This window comes from Piliocolobus tephrosceles, chromosome 11 (genome assembly GCF_002776525.5).
Source record: "Piliocolobus tephrosceles isolate RC106 chromosome 11, ASM277652v3, whole genome shotgun sequence".
In the NCBI taxonomy this organism is placed as follows: Eukaryota; Metazoa; Chordata; class Mammalia; order Primates; family Cercopithecidae; genus Piliocolobus; species Piliocolobus tephrosceles.
In genome coordinates, this window is record NC_045444.1 from 122763577 (window position 1) to 122782370 (window position 18794).

Here is an 18794-nt window from a genome sequence, read left to right on the forward strand (position 1 = left end):
TGGGGCCTGTGTGGGCTCTGGGTGCATGCCGGGGCTTCTGTGAGCTCTGGGTGCAGCTGAGGCCTGTGTGAACTCTGAGCAGGCTCATCAGGAAGCCCCAGTGCTGTTCCAGAGGCCCCACAGCAAGGGAAGAGGGGCTCATGTGGCCTGGCTCAGGGGATGTCCATGCACGGATGGAAGCAGAAGGGACAGATCACTGGAGTCAGAAAAGCACCAAAGAAGCCAGGCACAGTGGCTCACACCTGTAATCCCAGCACTTTGGGATGCCGAGGTGGGAGGATTACTTGAGTCCAGGAATTTAAGACCAGGCTGGGCAAAGGGGTGAGACCCCATCTCCACAAAAAAATTTTTTGTAATTAGTGGAGTGTGGTGGGACACTCCTGCAGTCCCAGCTACTTGGGAAGCTGGGGCGAGAGGATCACTTGAGCCCAGACACTGGAGGCTGCAATGAGCTATGATCATGCCACTGCACTGTGTCTTGGGCAACAGAGTAAGATCCTGTCTCTAAAAAGAATTTAAAAATACATTTAAAAAGAAAAGCACCAAAGCATAGGTGAAGCCTGTTTCCAGGCCTCAGAGGGCAGCAATGGTTGCCACAGCAGGACAAGGTGAAGGTGCTGAGGCCTCATGTGTGGGGTGCTGTCACCAGGGCCACTGCTGCCAGGATGATCCCTCCTCTGTGTAACAAGGCCAGGGTCGGGGGCACAGGAAGGAGTGAAAAAGAGAGGAAAGGTACATGTATATTGAGAACCTGTAGATGTCAGATGCTTTTTGTATGCATGCTCATCATATTCACAAGAGCAAACTCCAAGGCCGGTATTACTATGACCACTTAAGACTGAAGAAAACTGAAGATCAAAGAAGTAAGGCAACTTATATAAGGTCCCGTGGGTAAGAGAACGAGCCAGTTTGAACAGACTGACCCTCTTTCCACTAAGCCACCCACTACCCTTCAACATGGCACGAGGAATATGGTTGCTTATGAGGAAGCTCTTTCACATAACAATCCCTCTGAGTTTTGTTTTCAGTAAGATCTCATTGCTTAAAATTTGCAGTGAGCACACATTTTCAATAATGCACTTGTCAAGTTAGAGTAGAATGAGTATCATTCTGGCATTAAATGAGATGATGAACTTAACATATGGTACCCAGCAAACATGAGTTAGTATTGTACTTCTTTCCTTTAGATTCCGGGCTGTCATTCTGAAAATAGTCGTGGCCATTATCACATAATTCTAAGAGATTTTGAGTAGGGAACTCAGCATGTCAAACATTTGTAAGCATTGAAGGAGGCCCACAGTGGATATTAATGTAGGAGATGGACAATAATTTTCATGCATCAAAATTCTTCTTGGGTTATATATTGTGTGTGTGTATATATATAATATTCTTCGTGGGGTATATATTGTATATAAGTAGCTTAAAGAAAGGGGTCTTGTGAGACACCAAAGGCCATGGGGAAGTCGCAGCAGGGAAGTCCTTGTGGTTTTGTGAGCCCCTGGCACATGTGAAATGAGACTGGGGTGGAAATGAAATGCTTAACCCAATGGAGGTGATAGGAGCTGGCCAAAGCTGGATGCTGAAGGAACAAAGAAACCTGACTGTTGTGACTGAGAACAAATGAAGAGGAACAGTGAGCAGGAGAAATGGCAAAGAGGAATTTTTAGGATTTCACTGTAGTGAGAGCATTGTAATCTCCCTTCTCCATTTTCCAACACAAAATCTTGAGTAATTCTGCAGTGCTCATCACTGCTTGGTGCAAAGGGATTCCTTTGCGGGGAACTAAATGCAGTGTGAGTGCTTTGCCCTGACTCATGCATGGACAGAAAGCACAGACACAGGAGCCCAGTGGTGAAAGCATGGCTAGTTGACCCCCAAGTAAGTTGGCTTTGGAATGGACTTCAAGGAATTCATAATGTAAAAGAAGGGCCAGTCGCTGGGAGCAGGGGCACAGGAAGGAGAGGTCATCTTGAGTTGAATGGCTGCTATGGTTTAAATGTGTCCCACAAAGTTCGTGCGCTAGGAACTTAGTCCCCAGTGCAACAGTGTTGGGATGTGGGACTTTTAAGAGGTGATAAGGTCATGAGGCCTCTCTCCTCAAAATGAATGAATACTGTTATCCAGGGAATAGCTTCCTGCTAAAAGGATAAGCTCACCCCCTCACTTCTTGCTCTCTTACTATGTGATTCCTTCTGCCATGTTATAACACTGCAAGAAGACCCTTACCAGATGCAACTCCTCAGTACTGGACTTCCAAGCCTCCAGAACCATAAGCCAAAAAAACTTCTATTGTCTTTAAATTACCCAGTCTGTGGTTTTCTGTTATATCAACACAAAATGGACTAAGCCAGTATGTCAGGAAAGGTTTCTTGAAGGATGGTGTATCAAGTTAGGCTCTGCAGAATGGGTACCATTTTGATAAGCAGGTACGTAAGGGAGAAGAACAAGTCCTCTATCCAGCATGGAACATGCCTATGGAAAATGAGAGACAGCGCTGGGCTGGCAAATAGAAGGCATGCATTTCACCTGTCTTCTGAGGCAGGCACATAGGGCACTTTTTCTCTTGCCATCCTCAGCATATACTTGGAATCTTCCTTAACACCATCACCCAGGCTGGCAATACCCAATGAGGGCTATTTGTAGAAAGATTGCAGGTGCTGGTTTACCCTGGGATCCCGGCCTGCAGCTGCAGCCTCAGCATAGTTAGTCATAGTGCCCCTTTCACCCTGGAGTGTCCCAGCTTGAATGGACAAGTGCTGCCTTACTGCTTAGGCCATGAAGGCCAGCCAGAGGGGCGAGGCAGGAAGTTAGTGAAATGTATAGGCAGACCTGCCAGAAGGCAGATAGGACAGTGCCCTGTGGAAAGGGTGGGAAGAAGACTCCCCACCAGTAGGCTGCATGGGGGACGATTACAAGAATCCAAGAGGTGCTCATGAGAGTCAGGACTAAGACATCTGTGGAAACAGGAAAAAGATGCAGCTGCAAAAATCCTGGGGACAAAAGAGGTATCGGGGCACAGAACTAAATGGATTTTGCTCCTTGTTTCCCAGGAGGGATCTTTATGGATTATTCTTCCCCCAGTGACAGTCCATTCAAGATGATCTAAGTGTCACTCAATGTATTAGTCCGTTTTCACACTGCTGATAAAGACTTACCTGAGACTGGGCAATTTACAGAAGAAAGAGGTTTAATGGACTCACAGTTCTATGTGGCTGGGAAGGCCTCACAATCATGGCAGAAGGTGAAAGGCACACGTCATATGGTGGCAGACAAGAGAGTTTGTGTAGGGAAACTCCACTTTATAAAACCATCAGCTCTTGTGAGATTTACTCACTATTACGAGAATGGCATAGGAGAGACACACATCCACGATTCAATTTCCTCCCACCAGGTTCCTCCCACAACACATGGGAATTGCAGGAGCTACAGTTCAAGATGAGATTTGGGTGGGGACACTGCCAAACCGTATCCACTCAGCCTGCAGTTATAAAAGGCCAATCAACTTTTTTTTTTTTTTGAGACGGAGTCTCGCTCTGTTGCCCAGGCTGGAGCGTAGTGGCCGGATCTCAGCTCACTGCAAGCTCCGCTTCCCGGGTTTACGCCATTCTCCTGCCTCAGCCTCCCGAGTAGCTGGGACTACAGACGCCCGCCACCTCGCCCGGCTAGTATTTTTTTTAGTAGAGACGGGGTTTCATCGTGTTAGCCAGGATGGTCTCAATCTCCTGACCTCGTGATCCACCCGTCTCGGCCTCCCAAAGTGCTGGGATTACAGGCTTGAGCCACCGCGCCCAGCCCAATCAACATTTTTAGAAAGTGTAGTAACTTTGAAGTTCCTAGTAAGTTATGTTAGCACTTAATTATTTTACATGAATAACATTTAGCTTCTAGCTTCAGCTAGATGAATTTGAGATGAAACATTAGACTGAGTTGATAATCAATAGATACTGATTCAAGTAGCAAAACATATATTTTGATCTCTAATTTCTAATTTCTTCAATTTCTAAGCTCTTGAAAAATAATGACTATATATCACCAAAAGCATGTCCAAAAGTTATGCACCTTCTTATGCACTGTACAACAAGGAGGGAGGGGTTATTCTCTCCTTCAACCTAAAATAACCTAAATGTTGCTCACACAATTAGGAGCAGCAGAGAAAGGAAGTTACACAGATGATGGATTAATGTTTGTTAAAATGATATACAAACCATGTCAGATGTATCTATTCCGCTGTCGGCTAATATCTGAGCAAGAATTTTCTCTCTTCCTTTTATTACTTCCAACTTCTCCTTCAAAAAATACTTGGGTATGGGAATATCTAATTGTTGCTAGAGAAGAGAAAGAATAAAAAAAAGAGCATTTCTGTCACAATTCCAGGACTTGAACTTTATTTAAAATATACAGTAAGGATGTGCATATCAAAGACGCTTGCTTTACTTCCCATTTTCATTTAAGGAAAAAAACGAGGCCAGCAGAGTGAAGAGAATTCATTCACTAAAGAGACACAAAGTCAAAAAGAAAATCATAACCATGCCCCTTGCTTTAATCATTACAGAAAAGCATCAGGAGTTCATGTTAATTAGACCTCAATTAACTAATGATTACTTAATAGATTTCTTTAAAGAAATACAATATTACCTCGTTTTACCTAAAATAATGGTTCAAATTGGAGTAGTAAAGTATTAAGCTGTAGAGATCTTTGAATTAAACCTAATAATTTATCATTAGCACCATCGACTATTTGTATGTAAATGGTCACATTTTTCTCTAATAATTTGGTTTTATTTTTACCAAAATTACCCCATTGCAAAAATTATTTACAAAGTAGTTTGCTTTATTATGAAACTTGTTTTTATATAAAAAACTTCTATCCTTCATTTGTGCATGTTACCAAATATTTCAAACGGGGGGGGGGGGGGGGGGTCAGATGAAAATTTACCAGTCCAAATTGAGTAAAAAGGAGTACAGAAGTGCTCTTTAAGGATAAAGGTATGCCCTTGGCCAATTCCACTGAGAAACACTATGCTAGAATTTCTGTCAGACCTGCTTGGCTGTTGTGACAGGAAAGCAAAGGTCTTTGTCTTCAGAACTGGCTACCTTATTTTTTTTCCAATTCTAGGTGTGACTTCCCATAACCTCCCTCCAGCCCAGAGAATGTTGGATAGGCCTTCCCCTAAATAAACGTTTAAGTCTAAGAGGGTATCATTTTTAGGACTTGGTGGGACAGTATCCCCATGACTTCTGGGAGGTGACAATGTCTTTTGAACACGAAACCTTTCTGAGGCTCATGGAGTGCTGGGGGTGACTGGAGGGTGAACTAGCAGAGTCTAGTGGGTGGGTGTGGCCTGAGGAGAGAGGGCAGTCGGAGAAGAATGATGACACTTTGATTTAATGTGATTTTTATTTATTAATAAGCACATTTAAGTGTGGTACTTTTATAACTTTGAAGACAAAACCTCATTGTCTTATAGCTCCATCTGGTCCATTTGGTACCACAAAATTATAGTTAGCTCGCCAGGCGTGGTGGCTCATGCCTGTAATCCCAGCACTTGGGGAGGCTGAAGCAGGTGGATCACCTGAGGTCAGGAGTTCGAGACCAGCCTGGTCAACATGGTGAAACCCCATCTCTATTAAAAATACAAAAATTAGCTGGGTGTGGTGGCACGCACCTGTAATCCCAGCTACTTGGGAGGCTGAGGCAGGAAAATCACTTGAACCCAGGAGGCGGAGGTTGCAGTGAGCTGAGCTCACACCATTGCACTCCAGCCTGGGCAACAACAGCAAAACTCCATCTAAAAAATTATTATACTTAGGATTTTGAGGATGAGAAAACAGAGTCACTGAGAATGGAAGAGAAGCAAAGAAAGATACTAGTCGTCCATGATGCGTTTCATGTCCATCCCTGAAACCCTGAGGTTTCTCATTCCCTATGGAGTGGAACCTAGGAAACTTCCAGGGGTAGAGAAAGGCTCTTTCCCACATATATTTCTCTCTCTGAGGTGGGCCCATTAGGAAAGTTTCCCCACGTGGCAGGTTACAAACAGTCTTCGGACTAAGGGGCAGTTTAAGGAAGGATTTGGGGAACTCGTGGAACCAAGGGCAGGAACCCAGCTGGGTGTCTGTCAGTCCTGGGGATGTGGCCAAGAATGAAACTGCCTTCAGCCTATCCTAACCATGTGGGATTCAGTGACAGCACATGGTTCAGTCACTATTTCTAGGACTGCTAGGAAACACTGTTGACCGCCCCCTGCACGAAGGCCTCCTGGATGCCATCTGCTCGTTTGTCACTCCTCTTGGTGCTTGGTGGCCCCGTCCCCATAGCAACAGTGGCATGGCCTTTAGGAAGATGATGTCCCTGGAGCAGAGGGGCTGGCTGATGCGGCAGGAAAGGCAAGGCCGTGGAGGGGCTGCCACATACAGCCCTAAATGCACTATTCCTTCACAACAGGGGCATGACTTCCTATTCTTGAAATTCAACTAATAAATGTAATATTACTTCATTGGTTAAATTTAGCAATATGTATTACTTCATTAATCAAATTTAGGAATATGTATTACTTCACTAATTAAATTTAGGAATATGATTTAATAACTATTTGTTTCACAGTTATCCTAAATTGTTCATATTGTCACTTTGGTAAGTAAAGTACACCAGATCAAATCTGGTGATCGGCCCATGCACTTATAGATGAATGCAATAAGCATAAAGCTTTTGGAATAATCATCAACATCTTCATTCATTTCAGTTATTCTCATTATTCCATTCTGATAAAATAATAATGTGAGGAAAGCCTATCTCAGAAAGAAAGATACCTCTATAAAAGCCCAAATATTTTCAAGGAGAAGAAACATGAAACACTCATGTAGAAAATTAAAGACTTTCTCCTTTTGATTTTACTTCAAGGAAATGTTCCTTTCAAAATGAAGGTGAGCTCCCAGGACCATGACACTGAGGGGGGTGGCCAGTGGCCCCGGCAGCCCAACCAGCCTAAGTCAGAAGAGAGGTCCTATGCCCAGCAGGAATGTCAGAGGGCAGCAGGGGCCGAATGCTTGCAGGAGGGGGCTGTGGTTGCCAGGTGCCAGCAGGGAGGGCTCCAGGGAGAGAGGGAAGGAGGGGAAGAGAGGCAGAGGGAAGGAGGGAGAGCAAGCACATGAGTTCTCTCTCCTTTGACGTCTGAGGCCCACTGCCATGTAAGCCATACATTCCCCTGGGTCACCACTGTCCCAAAGTAAGGAGCAGATGCATCCACCTGGCAATAGGGAACCTGTGACCAACAGGCTACAGAGAGATTCCCATGGAAACAGAGGAGCGGGTGCTGCTACTGGATGCTGGGAGGGTCCGTGCTTCAAGGGTGCTGATGAAAGGGCTGGCCCACTGCATTCCAACAGCCTTGTGCAGACACCACGGTGTCAGGTAAGACCATGGCCGCTGCAGTGCCTAACACAGCCAAGAAGTGTGCAGATGCATCTGCACCAGAAACAAAGGGAACCCAATCCTTGTCCACGACAGCATGGCGTAATTGAAGGGAAATGTTTAGATTTGTCACACATCAACTAGTAAACATGGACAGGATGTCTGTAGGGTATTGGGTATAGGGCTACATATCTTATTTATAACAAAAAGCAACTAATAAGAAAACAACAGCGTGCTTACGGGAGCCAGCTTTAGATCCTGCAGGATATCATCGAAATAATGGAACTCCGTGAGTTCCAGCTCCACCATCTCGTTCTTCAGCTCCAGGATGCGGCCCATCACCCCGTCCAGCACTTTCCTGATCAGTATTCGTTTCTGCGGATGGACGATCTGGTCGTAGACATTCTCCAGGTTTCTAAAGATCTGCACATACTTTATGTAGAAGGTGGCCAACGTTTGAAAGATGAAAACCTGATTTCTTTGTGGTTCAACCATCTTCTGAGGCTCTTTATCGAGTAAAGCACCGAGGGCTTCTTGGGTCTGATGCCACATCTTATTATACATTCTGGGGGAAGATAAGGAATTTAGATGACACAGTAAATAAAAATCACTTGGTAAAACATAAACATCGGGCCTCTGGTATAGCAAAATATAACACTGAATCAAGTATGAGCTAAGAATATCATTATGTAGTAGAAAGGTTTGTTAGACAATTTATATCCTGTTCTGATGTCCTTGTGATTTCTGAATACGTGCCACCACTATTATCATCAAATAAAGAGTTTTAAAAGTATTTTGTCTAAATGATAGGAAGTTTTCCCTCACTTTGCCCATAACACCACTATTATTATACACATTTAAAAGAGGACAGAGTTGATATCCAGAATAGTTAACTGATTTGTCCATATACACAGCTGGTGAAGTATACATTGGAACAACCACTTTGGAAAGTAATGCAGCATGTTCTTATGAAGTTGAATGTGTGCATATCCTACGAATGGATAATTATACCCTAGAGAAACTTGTAAATATGCATCAAGAATGATCACTTGCATTTTTTAAATAATAGTAAAAACCTGGAGATAACACAAATGTCCACCAATAAGAGAGTGGATAAATAAATTGTAGTAAATTCACCAATGGACTATCACACAGCAGTGAAAAATGAATGAATGAAATACAGCAAAAGGCAACCACTAAGAATCTTAGAATCATAATGTACAGTGTAAGAAATGAGGTGTAGGCCGGGCGTGGTGGCTCACGCCTGTAATCCCAGCACTTTGAGAGGTCGAGGCGGGTGGATCATAAGGTCAGGAGATTGAGACCATCCTGGCCAACCCGTCTCTACTAAAATACAAAAAAAAATTAGCCAGGCGTAGTGGTGCCCGCTGTAGTCCCAGTTACTCGGGAGGCTGAGGCAGGGGAATCACTTGAACCTGGGAGGTAGAGCTTGCAGTGAGCCAAAATCGTGCTGCTACACTCCAGCCTGGTGAAAGAAGGAGACTCTGTCTTAAGAAAAAAAAAAAAAAAAGAGAGAGAGAGAAGTGAGGTGAGGTGCAGACTGTGGCCCGGGAGGCTGAGTTCTATGGAATGCACCAGCTGGGCTCTCCGCCCTCATTCCAGTGAGTTGCGTTAGTGGATTGAACAGAGAGGAAGCCAGAGAGCCGACGAGTATGACCCTCTTGTCCACACCCTGGTGAGGCAACAAAAGCTGGGTGTGCTCTTCCACCAAAGCCTTAGGGTGGTGGTGGCTCTGTTGTGGCTGGCTGGCCCCAGAATACTGCCCCATCCCTTACCAGTTTCCCTAGACTATGTCCACATCTTTGTTACTGGTCCCTTTATTAGGCCCTCGTGAGTGTCCCCACTTTCCCTGCCAGGGCCAATACATTCATGGTAGAGATTCCTACCTTCCCTCACCAAATTTCAGGTGATTTTTTGATTCTGGTTTTATGTTCAAGAACCAGGACTGAAAAGTGAACTGGAAAGTCAGTGTGTCTGGGAAGGAGCTTCACTGTAGAAAGTGGGTGTGGACAGCCCTGATGACTGATGAAGGAGAAACCCAAAAATGTCAGTATCTTTCTGTAAGGTCTTTCCCTATGCTAACGGGGGTCAGGGGGGCAGACCTAATCCCCTTAAGGAAAAGCAAGTCGATCAAGGGGGCTCACCTCTTCTTTACTCTCAGCCAAGCCACTCATTCCCATGCTTACCTGTGCCTGGCGTCCTGAGTCCAGCTTGGCTGCATGTGCCAACTTCTGCCTGGTTGGCTAGTGGCTTGGCCACCTGCTCTTTGGGGTGTACAAGTGATTGGCAGCCTAAATGTGGCCTATACAGATCTGCAAGCAGTCCTCCAATTTCAGCCCTATCCCAGAAGAACCATGCCCCCGTCTGTCTTCCCAGGGAAACAGCTGGCTTTTGATCACCCCAGCCCCATCCGCTGGCTTTCAGGTCCCACATTCTTTGTCCTTCCTCCATTCCCTCTCATCCATGCCTGCTCTCCTTTTCCCACATTTTCTTTTTTTCTTTTGAGACAGAGTCTCAATCTGTCACCCAGCCCTGAGTGCAGTGGCACAATCTTGGCTCACTGCAAACTCCGCCTCCTGGGTTCAAGCAATTCTCCTGCTTCAGCCTCCTGAGTAGCTGGGACTACAGGCGTGTGCCACCACATCAGGCTAATTTTTGTATTTTTAGTAGAGATGGGGTTTCACCACACTGGCCAGGCTGGTCTCGAACTCCTGACCTCAAGTGACACACCTGCCCTGGCCTCCCAAAGTGTTGGGATTACAGACGTGAGCCACTGTGCCTGGCCTCCTGCACTTTCTTGGTATCTCTTGTCAAATGTTTTCTTTGTCCTTGTGAGTTCATAGCTTTAAATCCTTTATTGCCATTTTGCAGGCAATTCAGGAGGAAGAGGAGACAAGTACGCATGGTTAGCCACCCTGACTGGGAATCTCTCTTCTACATTCCCAAGGTCATTATTAAGCACCCCCTCCAGGTACCCTCTGCCCCAGGCTCACCATCTGCCATTTCTCAAACATGCTCCATTCTTCCCTAAACACTAAGCATCATTTATTGAAGCACTGATTGTATGTGCTTTTTTCACCTTTCTGGCCAAAAAGTAAAAGCATATCTTGATGTCTGCAAGATTTTTGGGTTCAGATGATGATGATGATGATGATAATGATGACGACGATGGCGACGGGAATAGCTTACATTTATATACTGTGAGTCACTGTCCTAAGTGGTTTCCATGTAATAACTCATGTAATCCTCACAACAACCCTATGAGGTAGGCATAATTATTAGCCCAGTTTACATGTGAGAAAACTGAGGCAAAGAGAAGTTACTGCCCAAAGTCACACGGTTTGAATGCAGGATATACATGTAGGCAGTCCGGCTCCAGAGTTCACCCTCTAAACCACTTGACTTCATTGCTTCCCATTTGTCAGGGAGAAAGCAGATCAGGAAGGAGGGGTCCTGTGACACAGAGGTAATTACATCACAAGTAAACAGACTGAGCATAAAAACCAAAACTCCTCCCCCCAACACCCCACTGAGTCAGGACACTGAATTCTGCCGTTAGAATCCCATCCCCAGCATGTTCGAATGCCAGATTTCTCAAAACTCAGCAATATTTAAAATATTGCTAGTGAAAGGGCATTCTTCCAGACCAGCTTATTATAAGAAAGAAGGTTATTATCAGAAAATTAGAATTCCACTTGGCACAGTGTATTAGTCCATTCTCTCACTGTTATACAGAAATACCTGAGACTGGGTAATTTATTTATTTAGAGATGGAGTTTTGCTTTTGTTGCCCAGGCTGGAGTGCAATGGCATGATCTCAGCTCATTGCAACCTTCGCCTCCCAGGCTCAAGTGATTCTCTTGCCTCAGCCTCCTGAGTAGCTGGGCAGGCATGCACCACCACGCCCAGCTAATTTTGTATTTTCAGTAGAGACAGGGTTTCTCCATGTTGGTCAGGCTGGTCTCGAACTCCTGACCTCAGGTGATCTGCCCACCTCGGCCTCCCAAAGTGCTGGGATTACAGGTGTGAGCCACCACACCCGGCGAGACTGGGTAATTTATAAAGAAAAGAGGTTTAACTGGCTCACAGTTCCATAGGCTGTCCAGGAAGCATGGCAGCATCTGTGTCTGGGGTGGCCTCGGGGAACTTTTACTTATGGTGGAGGCAAAGTGGGAGCAGGCATCTCACATGGCGGGAGCAGGAGCAAGAGGAAGGCGGGGAGGTGCCACACACTTTTAAACGAGCAGTTCTCCTGATAACTCACTATCACGAGAATGGCACAAAAGGGGAAATCCACCCCCATGATCCAATCACCTCCCACCAGACCCCGCCTCCAGCATTGGGGATGACAATTTGACAGGAGAGTTGGGTGGGGACACAAATCCAAACCATATCACACAGAACACACATTGACTCCTGGCAGAATTAGGGAGTAATAAACAAGTACCTTGGCCAGGAACAGCAACAACCATCGCTCAAACCAACAACAACAAAAGCAAAACCTCATGCCAGTTCAAAGCTCCTGAGACCCTCTGACATTCTGCTTGCCCCCCTCAAACAGACAAGCAGGAGGGGCTGGAAGAAGCAAAGATGACAGATGATCAAGGGAACGGTTTGGCTGTGGACAACGATCAAGACCCGCAGCTCGGCACGGTGTGAGTTTTCCAAGTCCAGACTTCCAGGACCCGAGAAGGGACAGTAAACCCAAGGCACTCACTGGCCTGAGTGAAGACACGGGCTGAACATACTAACAGGTGTGACAACTGTTGGCATAAAACATAGAGCAATGCTCAAGTTGCTTTGTGGACTTAATAGGGTTTGGGGCCCAAACCTCCCAGGACAACATTCAAGAGGAAAATTACAGGCTAATTTTGTTTAGAACTCAGATCTGAAATTCCACTTAAAAAACAGACCACAGCTCCAGATCAAAAGAATTGTTGCCTCTAACCCAGGCGGGTGATTGCGGGAGTGCCTTTCAGTTCAGCACAGAGGGAAGCCTAACTCCAGACGGCAACGGAGCAGTAAAAACCCCAGATTGTTTCACAGATACCAAGAAGATGCTCAGTAAATTGTAATTTGCAACACAGGCCTGATTAAAAATGCCATCCCCACACACCAGGAAAAAAAGAATGACGACTTCTTCAAAGTGCCAAAAACCAGTGACCCAATGGACCTTCAGTGGAGAAACGCTAGAAATATGACCTCAAAATTAGCAGTAAAAAAGGACAAGGGAGATACGTAAGTAATATAAACCATTTTTTTTAACACCATTGCTTATAAATGGCATGATTGCAAAATCCCAGGAAATCAGTAACAAAAATACATCAACTAGTACAGCAAAGGCCAGGCGTGGTGGCTCACGGCTGTAATCCCAGCACTGGGTGGCTGAGGTGGGTGGATCACTTGAGGTCAGGAGTTCTAGACCAGCCTGGCCAACATGATGAAAACCCATCTCTACTAAAAATACAAAAAGTAGCCAGGCATGGTGGCGGGCACCTGTAATCCCAGCTACTTGGGAGGCTGAGACAGGAGAATTGCTTGAACCCAGAGGCAGAGGTTGCAGTGAGCCGAGATCTCACCACCACACTCCAGCAAAAAAAAAAAAAAAAAAAAATTACAGCAAAATTGCAATACTTTAATGCAGAGAAAAAAATGAAAGAAGAAATCCATTCACAGCACCAATAAAGAACATTAAATATTTAAGAATTCACATGGTGGGAGCCACATGAAATCTAGCTAAAGGCAATTCTAGAATGCTGGGTGCAGATCAGCACAAGCAGAAGGCACTATCTGCTCCCGTCTAAAGAGGCAAACCCTGTCTCTACTGAAAACACAAAAATTAGCCGGGTGTGGTGGTGTGCACGTGTAATCCCAGCTACTCGGGACGCTGAGATGGGAGACTCACTTGAACCCGGGAGGCGGAGGTGCAGTGACCCAAGACCGCACCACTGCACTCCAGCCTGGGCAACAGTGCGAGACTCCATCTCAAAAAAAGAAAAGAAAGGCTATAAAGACAGAAGACTCCTGAGACATACATACAGATTTAATATGGCCAAGAATTCAGTAACAATAGACTAAAGACTATAAACAAATCTAGTAATAATATTTAAATATGGGAGTGGAACAGGCAGTAAAAGTTAAAAGGCATCTTCTACTTCCAACATTGGCCACACCAACAAGCATTAAGTTTGTACAATACCCTAAAGAGGCTGCCTCCGTGAAGTTCAGGTGGGGTGACCTGAACCCCACAAAGACCCAAAGGCAACGACAGCCAGAGATCTTAGGTTGAAGAGGCTCCTGCTTCCACCAGGGGAAACCAAAGCCGACCTGATGGGCAGAGCTCAGCCAGACTTTCTGGATGTCTGGACCTGCTGTGGGCTCCCACCCAGGGGAGCCCAGTTGCTCCAGGTCAGAGCCCTCACTGGCTTCAGTCGGGTCAGAGAAGCAGGACTTTTCCAGGGCCTCACAGAGCTGACACATAACTGGAATTTGTGGCCAAAGACAGTCCTGGTGGCTTCAGCCTTCTAGGTCCTGCCATTTCTTTCTTCCCCATCTGCAGTCTGTCTAGGGATCCCTGTCTGAGAGGCCAGGCAAAGATTCCTGGCTGACAGGAAATGTTTGGCAGCTTCGAAAGCACAGGGATCCCTGCATCATTACCTGCCTTCCTCGTGCTCAGACACGGCGTCGTCTCTTACACTGCAAGCTCCGCCTCCCGAGTTCACGCGATTCTTCTGCCTCAGCCTCCGGAGTAGCTGGGACTACAGGCGCCCGCCACCTCGCCCGGCTAGTTTTTTGTATTTTTAGTAGAGACGGGGTTTCACCGTGTTAGCCAGGATGGTCTCGATCTCCTGACCTCATGATCCGCCCGTCTCGGCCTCCCAAAGCGCTGGGATTACAGGCTTGAGCCACCGCGCCCGGCCTACGGCGTCGTCTCTTTCCGCCAGACCCTCTTCCCTTGAGACTGCCTCTGGCTTCTTGCTCCCAGCTGTCCTGATGTCTCTCCACGTGACCACACCCCCTCACGCGTCGGACCGCCAGCGACCTGGGCACCATGCCTCAGCCACGCCCTCCTGGGGAGCCCCCACTTCGCGCTCAGTCCATCTGGCCTTGCACCCCACCTCCTCGCCCTGCAGCCTCAGCCTCCTGCCTGAGCCCAGTCACGAAGGTCAAATGAGACAAGAGAGGCGGCAAGATGATTTTTCGTAAGAGCACTGACGAGATAATTCACACGGCATAGAATTCACTCTTTTCAAGTGTACACAATTCAGTGGTTTTTAGCATAGAGGTGTGCAACCACTACCATTATCTAACTCCAGAACATTTTCATCACTGGGAAAGAAACCCACACCTGTGAAGCAGTCACTCTCCATTCCCCATTCCTCCCCGCCCTTGGCAACCACTAACCTAATTTCCAGCTCTATTTGCCTATTCTGGGCATTTCACAGAAGTGGAATCACACAAGAAGGGGCTTCAGTGCTCAGCTCCTTTCCCTCGGTGCGGTGTCCTCAAAGTTCATCCACACTGCCGTGTACTTCGTACTTCATTTCTTTTCATTGCCAAGTTGCCTTTGTACAGATACACCACATTTTGTATATCCATTTGTCAGCCCATGGACACTTGAGTTGTTTTCGCCTTTTTTGCTGCTCTGAATAATGCTGCTAGAAGCATTCCTGCATGAGTTTCTGCGTGGACATGTCTTTATTTTCCCCAGATATGGCAAGGTGGTTTTCAAAGGTAAAAGTGCTCCACATTTAAAATAGAAACCAGTGTCCTGAGCAGCTCATCCCTGGAGGTCACTCAACCTCTTCGTGCTTACACCTCCTCCACTGGCAAACCTGGATGATGAGACCAACTCTGGACACCTCCAGGGACTACTGTGAGATAGTGATATGGTGTGGCTGTGTCCCCACCCAAATCTCATCTTAAATTGTACTTCCCATAAGCCCCACGTGTTGTAAGAGGGACCTCGTGGGAGGTAATTGAATTACGGGGACAGCTACCTCCATGCTGTTCTCACGATAGTGAGTTCTCACAAGATCTGATGGTTTTATCAGGGGCTTTTCCCCCTGCTTTGCTCTGCACTTTCCTTGCTGCTGCCATGTGAAGAAGGGTGTGTTTGACTTCACCTTCCATCACGACTGTAAGTTTCCTAAGGACTTTCCAGTCCTGCAGAACTGCTAGTCAATTAAACCTCTTTCCTCTGTTCCAGTGTGAGAACAGATTAATACAGATGGAATAACAGGTGTGAAAGTGTTCCGGGAATTTTAAATGCACCTTGCAAACAGAAGGTAGTATTTTATCCATAAGACTACTTAACGGTTTTTAGAAGTATATGCTTGGTTTCAGAGTTGAGCATATGACTTAAAGATATGACAGACTTTGAAGTCAGGAGGATTATGGATGGAGAAGACTGAATATAACAGTTAAAAAGACCAGACTGTTAATTCTACAGCTTGGCAGTTTTCCTATAACGGAGTGGGTCGGGGAGGGAAACACTTGCATATTCAGACATACTATGCACGTCCATGGGAAATCAAAATATTGCAAAATGGAAATTCTTTCCAAGTAATTTTGCACATGATAAAACCTTCTGAATCTTCCAATCTTAACTAGTTTGCTATCTTCTTCCCTGAATACTCCCCCCGTCTTCTTGCTCTATGGAAGGCCTGGCTCTGTTTGGAAGCCCTCTCAGTAGAGGCTCCTGTTCCCCCCCCCAGAGCCCTCTGTCTCTGTCTGTGGGGCTGGGTCAAGGGGATCCCTTCTTTTCACTGCACCTCCAGATATCTCCCTTCCCTCCTCCCAACACTCCCTGGCTTTGAATCCCACTTCATCTGATGCTGTCACCACTGCCCCTCAGTCACCATCATCTTCCATCTACCATGATCATTCCAGGCCACCTCCAGGGCACCTACCCGCTGAATAGCATCTTGACGCTGCCTTCCCACCTGTTCCATTGCTAAGTGCTGAGTTCCTCTACCTAAGGCCAGTACCCCCCTGGATCCCATGTCCTCTCACTACCAACGATGTCACCCACTTCTCCCTCCTCCTCCTATATCATTCTGGGCCATTCCCTTCCATACACAAACATTCTGTCGTTTTCTGTCTTGGAGCCATGTCCTCTGCCCCTAGCTGCCAACACATTTCCTTTCCTTTGCAGCAAAACTCCTTTAAGGAGTTAGCTATGTTCACCGTCTACAGTTTCTCTCCCTCCTACATTCACTTGAGTAAGTCTTTCTATCCCATCACACCACTGAATCAGCTCCTGTCAAGGTCACTGCTGAACTCCACACTGCCAAATCAAGAGTCAGTTCTCAGTTCTACACCAACTTGTCTCAGGAGCACTTGACGGAGGAGAAAGAAGTTACTTCTCCTGGAAACACTATTACTCCTTTCACTTGCTTCTTTCTCATGGATCATGTTTTTGATTCCTTTGCTGGGTCTCCTCTTCTCCCTGCCTTACTGTGGATGACCCCAGGCTCAGTCCTTACACCTCTTCTTTATTAATATTCATTCTATGTCTCGCAAAGACCATCACAGGCTGACAGTGAGCGAGTTTATATTTCAGATGTGGGTCTTGCTCCTGAACCCAAGATCTGAATATTTTAACTGGCTATTTCATCTCCACATGATGTCCAATGGGCACTTCCAACTCAATAGGTCTTAAACGGAACTCTTGATCTTCCCCACTCCCAAACACTGGCAAGCCTTTAAGCTCTCTGCTCTTACTTCCTTGCCTAGAAAAATAGGGAGTGTAATAGCAACAGTGCAGGCTGGAGCTACAATGCCTGGCTTGGCACTGTTTACTTGCTGTGTGAGCTACTTCACCTCTTCATACCCAAGTTCCCTCATTTGTAAAATGGAAATAACAATATCAACAGCCCGTACATTACAGGGTTGCTGTGAAGCAGTTAGAACAGTGTCCACAGGGTCAGTCCTGTACTACCTGTTTGAAATTATTCTTATGAAGACCAAATGAGGTAATTTTGTGCAAGTGCTGTGTAAACGACACAGTGCTAGGCACACACTCCTTTCAGTATCACTGCCACACGAGTTGGTGAAAAGCAAATGACAATAACGCTTTCCCAAGATCTTTCTAGACTTAAATTTCAGGACCTGGGTGTTTTCACAAAGCAACGTATTTACTACTGTGAAAGATTAACAACAACAACAACAACAACAAAAAAAAACAGACAAAATGGCTTCTCAGCAATAGCCCCTAAGGGCTTGGCAGGTATAGGAAACACCGGGAGCTCATCCCCTGGTGGGTGGTGGGATGCGTGGGGGAGGGGGAGATCTACGTGTATGATCTTCCTTGCTCACAAGAAGCAGATACTCTATCCAGAGGCATATTTGAATTTCCTAAAAGGAAAAAAAAGTGGGAGAGAGGAGGGAAGTTGAGAGGTGAGGGGAGGAGAGAAGAAAAGAAAAAAGAAAATAAGAGAAGTAGAAAGCAAGCCACCTTCTGGCTTGGGGAAGCCCACCCCATGGCTGTGGCTGGGAGCCCATCGCTTACGTGTTCGACATTGCTGGCTACTTTCCCTCTTTTCCTCGCCCTCCGGGAAGCTCTTCCGTTGCTCTCTGAAGGACGGTGGCAGCAGGGGTCAGGGCACTACCAGGAGCTACAGAGGACTGGGAGGGGGTCTTCTGGAGGGAGAAACCAGGACTGCGATAATCTCTCGCTTCGGGCAGGAAAAGGTGAGGCCGGGTTTGCGTCGCAGGCACGGAGCGCGCAGGCGCAGAGAGGGTGCTTCGCTCCTTCCCGTCGGGACCCAGAGACTTGCGAACCTCACTTTGGCCACTCAGGTGGGCGCGACGCGTCCCTAGCAACGGGAACGCCGCGCCTGCGCATTGCCTTCCGCCTGTCCCCTGCGCGCTCCGCGCCTGCGCCACCGCCTCTTGTTGCTGCGGGAAAGGCGCGGGAGCCCTGGGTGGGCGCAGCGGCGGTAGCCTGTCGGAGTTCCAGCCCTCCGTCGCGGGGCCGGGCCGCCTGGCGAGCCTGCTCCGGGCCCCAGTCCCTGGCCCGTGGTCCTCCAGGCCGTCTTCCCGCTTTCCTGCTGGCCCCATTTTCATCCACCGTCAGCTCTGCGGCCTTGGGCAAGGCCCTTAATGATGGTGGTCTTCAGTCTTTCCATCTGTAAAGTGGATATAACAGTCGTTCCTTCAGAACTTTACTGGGCATCTATTCTGGGCCAAGTGCAGACTTAGATTCTGGGGACTCAAGACTTACGCAGACACTCCCTTCGGAGACTTAATGAGTATGAACCAAGGCGCGGGTGCGTTGTGAATGTAAAATGCAGTGTGGATGTTATCAACAGTTATCCGTAAGTTGCTATGAGTGTTGGCTTTCATTGCTCTTCTTTCT

General features: G+C 46.7%; 1 protein-coding gene across 2 annotated transcripts in view; it reads right to left on the reverse strand.

Annotated features, from left to right (window-relative positions):
* The window catches only part of IQCA1 (IQ motif containing with AAA domain 1), a 171544-nt gene extending 153321 nt beyond the window's left edge, over positions 1 to 18223 (reverse strand). Inside the window, exons 1-3 of one of the 2 annotated variants that reach the window (XM_023228745.1) lie at positions 17946 to 18223; positions 7652 to 7976; positions 4206 to 4325 (exon numbers count right to left, since the gene is read on the reverse strand). In XM_023228745.1, the coding sequence (XP_023084513.1) occupies positions 4206 to 4325; positions 7652 to 7976; positions 17946 to 17956 (456 nt within the window). In that variant the 5' untranslated portion in view covers positions 17957 to 18223. The remainder of the gene's footprint in view (positions 1 to 4205; positions 4326 to 7651; positions 7977 to 17945) is intronic. The other variant, XM_023228744.2, reaches the window with a different exon arrangement.
* Between the last annotated feature and the right edge of the window lie 571 nt (positions 18224 to 18794).